Source organism: Amblyraja radiata, chromosome 29, assembly GCF_010909765.2.
Source record: "Amblyraja radiata isolate CabotCenter1 chromosome 29, sAmbRad1.1.pri, whole genome shotgun sequence".
NCBI lineage: Eukaryota > Metazoa > Chordata > Chondrichthyes > Rajiformes > Rajidae > Amblyraja > Amblyraja radiata.
Window position 1 is genome coordinate 20,792,962 of NC_045984.1, and position 13,263 is coordinate 20,806,224.

Below are 13,263 nucleotides of genomic sequence, written 5' to 3' on the forward strand. Positions count from 1 at the left end.
CAGATGTCATTTAACTTACAAACCGCATGTCTTCGGGATGTGGGAAACTGGTGCACTCATAGGAAACCTACCTAGTCGTAGTGTCAAAGTTTGTTTCTTAAAAAGCAGATAGCAACAAAATTGTTAAAGGTAAACCATGGCAATCTTTAATTGATTCGTCAGACGCGAGTGACAAGATCTACAGCGAGCGCAAACGTTGCTCAGTGCTTCTTGGGCTCCACTCACAGAACAAAGGAAATTTAGCACAATTGTACATTTTTCTTATCAGTAAAACATTCCTACTATGTCTGAATATGGCATGGTTGAAAGATTCTATCGCCTTTCAGAATATAGGAAAAGCTGGGTCCAAATCAAGCTCATCCAATAACAAGTTATTACTTATCTCTGTAGCGTTAGCTATATTTTTCAATCTTGGCTTTTTTATGGCCTTGAAAGAAGCACATGTTATTATGCAGGCTTCCTTCTTAATGTCTTTATTAAAAAGCCAACCTGTCCTCCACATTGTGTTCCATATAATTTGCAAAGTCATTCAGACTTGGCACCAAGCCATTCTTTTGGTCTACTAGACCATGCTTTTGTAGAAGAATGACTCAATTTTAGATTTGACTATTAGATTTGACTATTAGCTCTTTCATTCACACCTTTTTATCAAACATGATAAATTTCACAGTCCTCGGTAGGCACACACAATGGTCGCAAGCATTAGAGCAATGATTAGCAGAATGATAGAGCCTTAATGTATCACAGTACCCCAAAGTCCACCAAACCAAAGGTATGGCTACGAGTTCAATAGTACCGCAAAGTCCATCAAATTAATGGTATGGCAACCAGTTGTCACTCTCTTCATTGACAACCATCCTGATGAAGCTTGTTTAGGGTTGATGGATCAGGTGCCACCTGCAGGCAGTGTAATCCTTTCAGCCGATATTAGGGTTGTGCCATAAAGTTCGCACCTGTCCGAGAGTGTTGCCAGTCCCTTTGTAGATCGTTGCACAGGTGTTTCCCCCCTCTTGGCCCGTGGTGGGGTTCATCACCTTGAGCCAGACCCTAGCGTATCCATTGGTTTGGACACCTTCTCCTCCCAGTAGGTTTTAGGTGGCCTGGTTCCACATCACCACGTAGAAGCAGCTGCTGGACTGGAAGCCAAAGACAAAGCCACCATAGATTGTGGTGTGTGTTGACGTGGAAGGTGCCACTGAAGTTGAATTCCTCAAATCCGACAGCAAGGCCAGGGTGAGAGTTGGGCGGTCTGCAGTAACTCCCTGCCCTTGTTGTGCACTACCCAGTTAGGACCAATCTGCATCGTCCCGTTTGGAACTTCCTCAGGTCAGTCTCACCGATGCCGCTGTTCTCGGGGCACATGTCATAGATATCTGGGATGTTGTTGTCAAAGTCGTCCTTACAGTCACCATCGCATCGATCTGGTCAGGGTTGGGAACAAAACGGCAATTGTCCTTCTCATCAGAAACGCCATCATTGCATCCACATCAATGTCCTGATTGTCATCACACTGATTACCCACCAGGTCTGAGTCATTGTCTTCCTGGATAGGGTTATGCATAATCTCTTTCAAGAGGTCCATCTGTTTCAAAATGCTCAGCTTCTCTCTTTCTAGACCCTTGGTCATACAATAGAGCCCAAAATGCATCAAGATTGTTGCTTAAATGTGGTTTGTCTTTCCGAAGTTGTGACCAAAGGCTTTGTACTTCCTCCTGATCTGTAAAGATGTTCTTTCTTCTGTATGGATCAGCTTTACATGGCGCTGCAGGTAGCGATCAATCAGAAACACCTTGTTACGTCCTGGGTGGTGGCAAGGTCTTTCACGCACCTCTTCATGCTGCTCTTTTATGTGTTTCCTAAGTCCATCAACTCCTCTGTAAACAGCACAGCAACCCTTATACTGACATCGATACATGGTGGGAGAATCTTCCCTTTTCAAGTTTGACTTTGGTTTCCGGCCACGTTTTTGTCCAGATTGTTTCTTCACATCCGTAATATTGCACTTCTTAACTAATAACTTACTCTTCTTCTTCCAATATGGTTGAAAAGACTCATCTGAAGAACCATTCGTAACTTTTATTTCTCTGTCATCTTCACTTGATAAATACCTTTCAGAAAGATCACTGGACTCCAATCCATCCACTACATCATTTCTTATAGAACAAGATGCTTCATTGCAGTTAACTGTGTTTTTTTCACATTTAATGGTTGAGTTGCATCTTGACCCTGAACTTTTTCCCAAGAGCACTCTGTATATTCAGGATCTGAGCACAATAACATATCCTTCTTCAATCGGGATTCCGAGTTGTCCACATGCACTGACCGCGAAGTGGCTCCACTCCATGTACAAGGCTGAAATTCTGCTAACACTGGGACAGGTTGATGCCTGTTGATGCCTCCGTTGCCATGCTGTGAGAACGGAGAGGTTGAGAAGGAGTTTCTTCCCAGAGGCCATTCGGACTGTAAACTCCTATCTCACCAGGGACTAACTTTTCTGAACGTTTTTCCTTCCAATATTTAATATGTAAAAGAATATGTGTGTATTTATGATTGTGCTTATAGTTTGTTTGGTTGTTTGTTTGTTTGTCTTTTTGCACAAAGTCTGCGAGCATTGCCACTTTTCATTTCACTGCACATCTCGTATGTGTATGTGACGAATAAACTTGACTTGACTTGACTTGATGCTTCGCAACATTATCACCCTCACCATTTTCAGTCACTGTTCCATTCCGGGGTGAAAGGGTTATTGAATCATCTGGAATTTCCTCCATTGAGTCCTTATTTCTACTGGATGGGTACTGTCCCTCATTCAAAACAACACCATGACTTGAATGCATGTCCAGGATGTAACTGTGGCAAAGTGGAATCCTACCTCACCATAACACCAACTAGCTTCTTCCCCTCTGTCATCAGAGTTCTGAACAGTCCTTCCAATTGCTAGGATTCTGCCTGATTTAATTGTCATTGTCAGTGTACAGTACAGAGACAACGAAATGCAGTGTCTGTCTGATCCATCCCAACTCAGCTCCTCGCTTTGATCCCGGCTGGGATTAACCTCAATCCAGTTCTGTAACTGAGTTGCACTCCAAAATCAAGGCTTTTCAACTCCACAACCTGATTGCTCTCCTTCAGCTGCTGTGTGATGGAAGCGAGATGGTCATTTTCAGACTGGGCATTGGTGAACACATTTCTCACCTGTTTCAGCTCGGTCTGTAGCTCCGGGATAAGCTGCCATCTTTTTCTGGTTACTTCAAGAACCTGTGGTAATGGATCCATCTTGGTCAGTGTTATCAACATAAGGATAATTGTCAGCCTTATTCAGGACGTCTTGGTGCAGGGGTGTTTCCACAACTCCAGCCCATCTGGGCCAACCTCAGGATAAAAAGTAGAGTCAATAGCCCCATTGTCCTTTCTTGGTTCTCCTCCATTTACAGTCCTCCTCCATTTACAGTATCGGATGTCTCCAACGGGGGTAATCTTCAATCTTCACGGCGGTTGGTGTCGTAGTAGCACCTGGTACAGTCCCCTCCAACACAGTCCCAATTTTGGCCGATCCCGCTACCTATGTTTGTCAGCTATAAAAACCTGGATGCAACATAATTTCCTCAAACTCAACAGCGATAAGACAGAATTCCTCCTCATAGGCTCCAGCCACACTCAGCAAAATCACATCCGCCATGTCATTAAAACCTCCTTCTTTCATCTCCGCAACATCGCCAAACTCAGACCCTCTCTCACACCGCCCGCTGCTGAAAGACTCATCCATGCCTTCATCTCCTCCCGACTGGACTATTGCAACTCACTTCTCCTTGGCATCAGCTCCACCTACATCAACCGACTCCAACTGGTCCAGAACGCAGCCGCCCGTCTCATCACCCATACCAAATCCTGGCATCACATCACTTCAGTCTTCAAACAACTTCACTGGCTTCCCATCTCCCACCGGATCACCTACAAAATCCTGATCCTCACCTACAAAGCCCTCCACCATCTGGCCCCCCCATATCTCATTGACCTCCTCTCCCCCTACCAACCCTCACGGTCCCTCAGATCCACATCAGCCGGTCTCCTCTCCATCCACAAGTCCAACCACCGCAGTTTTGGGGACAGAGCCTTCTCCAGGGCAGCTCCCAGGCTCTGGAACTCCCTCCCCCAACTGATCCACAATTCCGTGTCCCTCACCATCTTCCAGTCCCGCCTCAAGACCCATCTCTTCACCTCTGCCTATCCTTAGCCCCACGTCCCCGTCCCTTTTCATCTGTGCATTAATTGCCTCATACTGTGTTTTGTATTGAATTCTGTCTTTACTTTGTGTACTAGTCATGTCTCTACTATTTATTTCATTCCCCTTACATGTTTTTCCTCTACCTGCTCAATTTTTGTAAGGTGTCCTTGAGACTCTTGAAAGGCGCCCATAAATAAAATGTATTATTATTATTATTATTATTATTATCAGTACGTAGTCTCCCAGTAGTATGGACTGTGTCTGTGTTCAACTGGCAGTGGCTTCTGCATTTTCAAACCCTGTGAATGCAAGACTGACAAGGTTCTGCTTAATTGCTGTGAGTATGTAATTAATTCATTGCTGTGGGTCTGTAGGCCATAACTAACTTCCATACTCTTTACTGTCCTATTCATTTCCTCCACTAATCCAGAATTCTACGGGTGGTGGGGGATGTGAGATTACTCTTTACTACCTACAAGGCAGTTCCTTTAAAAATAGATCATTATTTTAAAAAAACAATTAAAAAATATTCCCAATTGTTCCAATCTATCTCCCCAAATTTAAAATATCAAATTAACAGATTTTGTTCTGAGATAAAGATTCAGATTCAATTTTAATTTTAATTGTCATTGTCAGTGTACAGTACAGAGACAACGAAAAGGCATCTCCAATCTCATCTAACACATCTACCTGGATGCCACGTGGCCAACGTGGAATTCAGGTCTCTATTTGAACTCAATTCACAAGGTAAGAAATAGGAAGAAAATAAACAAAGTTAAGAGAAAACAACGAATAAACAAATAATTTTCATAGATTGCAAGCAATGACATCCTATTTCATCAGACATGGAGCGTTTACTTGTGACAAAACCCTTTTAGTCTGCCGTGCCCAATCCTTTACTTTACCCAATCCAATACACAAGCCAATCGTTTACACAAGTGGTCTCGCCTTCGCTGTCTGCTCCTAAGGATCTTGTCTGGAACCAGATCAACCTCAGACTGAGGGACCTTAGTTTTTTCCCAGAAGCTTCTTCGGGAGGCCGGACTCAAAGGGTCCGACTAGAGCTCAGTTTTCTCCCCTTCAGATAATCATCGACTACAGCCAAATATCAAAGTCGTTTCTTAAAAAGCAGATAGCAGCAAAATTGTTAAAGGTAAACCATGGCAATCTTTAATTGATTCGTCAGACGGGAGTGGCAAGATCTACAACAAGCACAAACGTTGCTCGGTGTTTCTCGGGCTTCACTTACAGAACAAAGGAAAGTTAGCACAGTTTATATATTTTTCTTATCAGTAAAACACTACTACCAAGTCTGACTATGGCATGACTGAAAGATTCTATCGCCTTTCAGAATATAGGAAAAGCTGGGTCCAAATCAAGCTCATCCAATAACAAGTTATTACTTATCTCTGGAGCGTCAGCTATTTTTTTTCAATCTTGGCTTCTTTATGGCCTTGAAAGAAGCACATGTTATTACGCAGGATCCCATCTTAATGTCTTTATCAAAAAGACAACCTGTCCTCCATATTGTGTTCCATATAATCTGCAAAGTCATTCAGACTTGGCACCGAGCCATTCTTTTGTTCTACTAGACCATGCTTTTGTAGAAGAACAACTCCATTTTAGATTTGACTATTAGCTCTTTCAGCAGGTAGAACATGTAAACTCCACACATATAGCACCCAAAGTCAGGATCAAAGCCGAGTCTCTGGCACTGCAAGCAGCTATTAAAGAGAATAACACTGCAAACAAATATATAATAAACGATCAGTTATTCTACGTGAATCGGACCGTGATAGTGCAAGCCAAAGTACGCAGTATATTCTCCGTGCATAGTCCATGCTAATTCCGTGCTGAGGTAGGGCTGTGATCAGGGCTGTGCAGGGTTGTTCATGAGCCTGATGGTTGATGGAAAGAAGCTATTCTTGAACCTGAAGGGCAAGGTTCCCAGGCTCCTGTACCTTCATCCTGATGGTGATGGTCACGAGATGAGAGCATGGCCAGGGTAGTGTGGTTCCTTGATGATATCAGCTGCCTTTTTTAGGCAGCACTTCCTGTAGATCCCTTCCATGGTGGGGGGATCATTACTAGTGGTGGACCGGGCATTGTCCACCACTTTCTGACACCTCCTTAATTCCTGGGTGGTGAAATTACTGAACCAGGCTGTGATGCACTCACCATATACTTGTACAAGTACAATAGAGTATTCGGCAACATGCTGAACTTTCTCAAATTTCTGAGGAAAGTAGAGGCGTTGGTGAGCTTTCTTTGTAATTACAGCATTGTGCTGGGCCCAGGACAGATCATCAAAGATGTGCATGCCCATGAACATGAAGATGCTGATTCTCTCAACCACCATCCCGCTATGAAGACAGGAGCATGAGTTTTTATCATTCCAATTTTAGTGGAAAGCTCTCTCTGTCAACTATCTCTCTATTGCCTCGTAACTAAGTTAGCATTCCTGCATACCACAGATTGCTGTTATCGCATGCCTTTCAAAGGCATGCTTCTTCACATGCACCATGCTACAAAGAACCAATAAGGAACTAAATTCTCAAGTGCATCACTGGGGAGTCTAGATTGTTAACAATATCAGCAATTTGTGAAATGCGGACGGTTTTGAGAAAACGGGAGACAGAAAGCTTTGCAGTGGCGTGTGCATTTTTCACATGACTTAGAATGGCAGTGAGTTATTAGCCATGCTTGTGATCCGCTGCAAGAGATGGAAAAGAGCTTTTAAAGAACGATTAAGAACATGATTATCGAAGTTTAGTTTGTAAGTCACGGGTAGGATAAAAGGCGTAAACTATGGTAGCGCATGTCCTTAACAAAACTTGTAATATCTGACCTTCACTAGCAATTGATGATATACCTGTTAAAATGGATTGGTAGACTGGAGGGTTTGATTTAATCTAATGCTAGTTTTTTTTAATGATTTTGGCCATACAATGTAATCCTTGGTTATTTAAGCAATATTTAGTTAGTGAATGTTTTCTCGAACCTTCTGTTCAAACTGTCAAAAGATACAGACCAAAGGATATTGAGTCATAAAGATTAAAATGTAAAATGAAGAAATCAAAAGGGAATAAGGAAATAAACTGTGGCTTTGTGAGTTTCAAGAATTAGACACATTTTCAAGAACCTCCAGAACCTAAATCTACAGATATAGAAGCAATATTAAGAAGGAAACTTGCCTGTTTAGATTTCAGTTTATTTTTCTCCGCCACATCCTTTAAAAATTAAATCGGAAAGGGAACTTAGGTCTGATGGTTTAATGTAATGTAACATCAGTGGGAGTGCTACTCATAGTAGGAGAGGATCAGTATCTGTGATGTTAATTCTCATTGTCTTGAAAAATTGATTGGGTCATCGCATGTTAGGAAATGTGTGTGATGGTCAAGAGTCAAGAGACATATTGTCATATGTCCTGAAATGGAACAATGAAATTCTTACTTGTCAAAGGAATACAGTGTCAGGAGAATCTGTTGTCTAGAATGTTCAGAGACTTGACAGAGTGTGATGTTTGTGGAAGCAGGAGGAAATATTTAAAACCAGAATTATGACAACATTCGAGTTATATAATAGGTATTTAATTATGTAGTATTTCCTTTGCTTTCTGTATTTGACCTGAACATAGAGCATGAAACAGGAACAGGCCCGCAATATCTGTGCCAACCAGTGTTGCCAACTTAAACTGCATGGACTTGGTCTATAACTTTCTATTCTCTGTCTGCTGTTGCACCACATCTTGTTCCATACTCCATTCTCTGTGTACAAACCTTTTCTTCATAAACTCCCTTTAAACATTCGGCATCTCACCTTAAAGCCATGCCCTCTAGCCTTTGACATTTTCACCCTGGGAAAGACCCTGATTATTTGCTTTATTCATAACTCTCATCATTCTATGCGCCTCAACCTCCAACACTCCAGAGAAAACAATCCAAGTTGTTTCTTGAAATCCCCCTGTATTCTTGGAATTTGGTGGCTAGTTGAAACCATGTGCTCTGATTTGAAGGTAAGAGTGCCACCATCTGGCCAAACTACATAATTAAATGAATGGGAACTTTTTCTGACGAGCTGGTACAGAAAACTGAAGTGAGAATTTGTAATGCAAATCTTGCTGCAGCTGTATATCTGTAGCAGTTTTCAGCTGCATTTCTGTTTGCAGAAAATAATCAGATTCATTCCTGCAACTATGCGTTTCCATTTCCCCCAAAGTGACCTGCAAAGCTCCGGTCATATTTGGGGAATTGTGATTATTCCTGATTAAGTTTTCTTAGAAGTAATAGTTGTTATTTGAAACTTTTTCTTTCTAATTAAGATCTTCTGAAATGAGAGTGACACTGACCACATTTTCAGTGAACTTTCAGATATCACCCATAGGTTCTGAACTCTGAAAATTGTGTCCTAAAAGTAATCAGATTTTTGTCTTTTGTTGGTATTTGCACAACTTGTCAAGACAACTGTTTGTTTCTGACTGGAGACAAGCGTAAAGCACTGCTTAAAACTCTAAGGTAGTTGATGCCATTCTAATTTGCAAGCAATTTGAAGAAGAGGCCTGACCCAAATTGTTATCTGTCCATTCCCTCCACGGATGCTGCCTGACCCACTGAATTCCACCAGCACTTTGTGTTTTACTTAAGATTCCGGCATCTGCAGTTCCTTGTGTCTCTGCTTTATTGTCTTACTTTGGATTAATAATAGTTTGGATTAGTAATTACTTTAGATTAGTAAACCAGTTAGTATTGTGCACTAATAGTGTCACATGAATGAATGTTTAAATCCTCCATGGCAACCAAGGTCTTGGCGCGCAAGATCACACTGCCCTTTTGCCTTCATAGATGCTGTTTGGCCTGTTAAATTCTTTGAGCACAGGTACACAAAAATGCTGGAGAAACTCAGCGGGTGCAGCAGCATCTATGGAGCGAAGGATAATAGGCAACGTTTCGGGCCGAAACCCTTCTTCAGACTGCACATGCTAGCTTGATAAATGTATAATTCCAACACATACAATGGATAAGGTACTGCTAAGGTATTTGCAATGGGATATAAATGAAAGTCTTTTTTATAGGTAAGGGTAATGAATCTCAAAATAATGTGCAGTGGTTTTACCCGTTAAATAGTTTAAGGTGACAATATCAGTGAGACTAATCATCATTTAGTACATAAAACATAGAAAAGTACCACACAGGAACTTCGGTCCACAATGTCCATGCCAAACACAATACCAAGATAAACTAACCTCATCTGCCTGCACATGATCCAGATCACTCCATTCACTTCATCCATGTGGCCATCTAAAGGCCTCTTGAACACAACCATCATATCTGTACCAACCATCTTCCTTGGCAAGTGGTAGGAAATGGCAATTCCATCGGAACAACTAACACATACAGTTTTTGGAAAATTGGGCATGGGTTTACAGAACAAAAAGATATCTTAAATTAGTATCCGTTTTTCGAATTAACCACAAATAATTTACCTCATTATCAAAGAAGTAGAGTAGCCCCTGTGTCTAGGTCGAGGTAGAATCTGTAAAGAATTGATGGGAATATGGGGATTGTGAAATGGAATAAATGTTGGACTGGTGTAAATAAGTGTCTGATGGATGACTCAATGGATCCAGAGCTCTATTTCCATATTGTATGACTCCATTACTCTATTTTGAAGAGGAAGGGGATGGTTGGAATTTTGCAAGCATGGAGGGATCACAGTGCAGAAATAAGGTACTGCAAATGCTGGTTTACACAAAAGGACACAAAGTGGTGGAGTAACTCAGCAGGTCAGGCAGCATCTCTGGAAAACATTGATAGGTGATATTTTAGGCTGGGACCGTTTTTCAGATTGATTATAGGGTGTGGGGAGTGGGAAGAAAGCTAGAAGAGAGGAGATAGGACAGGATGAATGGCAAAGTAGACGTGATGGGCCGAATGGCCCGATAAAGTGTGCCCAATAAAGTGTGGCCAAGTGCGAACTGTACGTCTTTGGAGTATAGGAGGAAACCGGAGATCCCGGAGAAAACCCATGCAGGTCAACTCCATACAGCCAAGCACCCGTAGTCAGGAATGAACCCAGGTCTCTGGCGCTGTAAGGCAGCAACTCTACCACTGCGTCACTGTGCCACCCCTTGGGGATAACATAGAACTAGTGCAAACGGGTGATTGATGGTTGGTGTGGACTCGGTGGGCCAAAGAGCCTGTTTCCATGCTGTAGATTTCAATCAATAAAATCAAAACAATTCTGTAAGTTTTAAGATAGTTATGGAGAAGGGTAAGACTGGTCCTCAGATGAAAGTGCTAAATTGGGTGAAGGATGCCTGCAACAGTATTAGGCAGGAATTGTGGAAAGTAGATTGGGAGTGGCCCTTTGGGGGTTAATCCACATCTGACACGTGGGAGTCTTTGTGTATGTATGTATGTATTGTGTTATGTATCTTTCAATCCCAATTGAAGATACATAAGCATGAAAGCCAACTCTGCCAGGCTCAGGATCAGTTTCTGCCCCTTCTATTAGGCTTCCAAGTGGCCTAATATGGCCTAATCTTATGGAAGATAAGTTTTGATTTACCTCTTCCCCTTTGAGGACATTGGACATTTGTCTCTGGAACTGATGCTGAGAACTTTAAAATGCACCGTATCTTTCCATTGAAAAAAAGTACCTCATTGAGTGGATGAAATTAAAAACGCCATGAAAACAATTGTAATACTATTTATTGCCTTTCCTGACATTTTGTATCTAACTGCAGTTTTGTACTTTTTCCGTGAATGAGCCAGTCACCTTCTCTCAAATCTCACCTCACAACAGCAGAGCATACCAATGTCAGTAGCACCTGCGATGCACAATGTATGGACCCCGTTCTTGATAATCTTCCTGGCGAACCCACAGAGATTGGAAAGCATGGAGAGAGGCTAAAATGGAGCCACCAATCCACACGGCGTACTTCCTCTCTGGGACAGCGTGGATGTTGGTTTTTGTGTCTTTGGCAACCAAAGCAAAAATCTCCCTACAAAACCGAGAATAAAACCCTTCAAACATGGTTGAGCCTCCACTCAACAGAACATTGTCGTACATCAATTGCTGAACCTGGGGCTGGACTTTTTTCAAGCTGTTGATGGTCATGAGGTGAATTCCTTCTTGGTTTGATCCCATGACTGATGGGTTGAAGAGAGCCTCTGGACATTTCATCCTCTCCTTGCCTATAGTAATGACGTGGCCGTCAGGGAGCTCATAGTCCACAAGGTACTCTTGGTCAGCCAAGTGTGTCTCCTTTTCCTGGTCAACAGCCACGTAGCAACATTTTTGCTTGATGTCCTCCACAATGTATCTGCCCTTCTCATGAAACGCGTTGCCCGCCTCCCCCAGCAACTTTATCAGGTAAGTGGTGAGATCGTAGCCGCCCAGATCGATCCGACTGATCGCATCTGGCATGTTGTACCCGTCGTGAACTGGTACAGCGTGTGTCACGCCGTCTCCAGAGTCCACAACGAGCCCCGAGGTCTTCCCGTAGGAGTACACCGCCAACACCGACTGGTAAGAGACGTGCATGGCTGGGACATTGAAACGCTCGAAGAGAAGTTCTGCTATCTTCTCCCTGTTCGTGGTAGGACTGAGAGGTGGGTCGGATATCAGGATGGCGTGCTCCTCTGGACAAACCTTCAGATCCTCATAAAACACGTGCCGGAGGAGATCTTCCGCCGCCGTCCAGTCCACGATGATTCCTTGCCGGGTTGGTTGGACCAATTGGAGATCTGGCTCGGTTGAGACCGTCTTGCCCACGGTGATGTTGTTTCGTTTGCTCTTCCCTCTCGGGTACCCAACCACCGACCCAACCACTGACCGCGGCATGGGGTCGCCGGCGTAGCCCACCTTACAGATGCCCGATCCCATGTCCACCACCAACGCTCCAGTCTTCATTATTGCAATTTTGGGCACCGAGCCGGCGTCCGGTTTCTCCCGGGACTTGACGTCTCTCACCGAGCCGGGCGACGAGGGCGGACGCGATGTTTTCGTTTTATCTGCGGTTCCCGACGGCGGCCGCTGAATCTTCTGCAACATTTCTCAAAGTCTACACAGAAACACAAGGCTGGGGCTTCCTTGTACGTAAACCTGCTTATCAATTTGATAAAACACGGGATGAAATGTGTTTAAATCCTACCTGCATATTTGCACATCACAGACACAGCAATTATGACGGCGCCGAGATGCAACTTGCGCTCAGGCACTTATGGTAATATTTTGTTGCCATTATTTATAAAGCTGCAAGTTAAATTTTCAGGAAGACACAAGAGAATGCAGATGTTGGGAAAGCAAAACACAAAAGTGCTGGAGGAACTCAACGGATCATGCTGCATCTGCGGAGGGAATGGACGGACAGGCGACGCTTTGTGTCCTGATGTGGCTTATTCCATTTTGGTCATTCCCTCCGAAGATGCTGCCTGACCACATGATTTCCTCCAGCACTCTGTTTTACTGAAGATTCGAGCATTGGAGTTTCTAGTGTCTCAATTTTGCTACTGTTTACCAGAATTATGCCTGGATTAGAGGGTATTAGCTAAAAGGAGCGGTTGGACAACGCTGGATTGCTTTCGTTGGAATACCAGAGATTGAAGGGCAGATCTAATTATGAGAAACATAGATAGGACATAAATTGGTTATATTTGTATTGGAATTTATGAACTACACGGACGTGTCCCAGAAAGTTATAATTTGAAACAGTTAGAAGCCTCATGAAAAGTTTAAATTGGAATAGGGCAAAGTAATTATAAATTCAATCATTTTCCAATCTTGTTAATTGACAATTATTTACCATTTCCCGCTGCAGTTTACCAAAAGTGGATGCAAAGATGTGGCATTTCATAAATCTTGATGTAGCAAAGGAACTTGAAGCACAAAACTCATGGCATAATTTTCTCGGTGGACACCAATAAATTGTCCTTCCCTAGCTCTGATCTTGGGACTGTGGTTGAGCTTCATGAAGGAGAATTACTGCATGAAATATAATATAATCTCTTGCCAAAACCCATCTTTTTTCCCAGCTG

At 42.8% G+C, this 13,263-nt stretch overlaps 1 protein-coding gene across 1 annotated transcript; it reads right to left on the reverse strand.

Moving 5' to 3' along the window:
* Positions 1–11,044: 11,044 nt before the first annotated feature.
* LOC116989446 (actin-like) lies at positions 11,045–12,152 on the reverse strand. The gene has a single exon (XM_033046826.1). The coding sequence runs from the start codon at positions 12,137–12,139 to the stop codon at positions 11,045–11,047; it is 1,095 nt and encodes a 364-aa protein (XP_032902717.1). The 5' UTR covers positions 12,140–12,152.
* Positions 12,153–13,263: the final 1,111 nt, after the last annotated feature.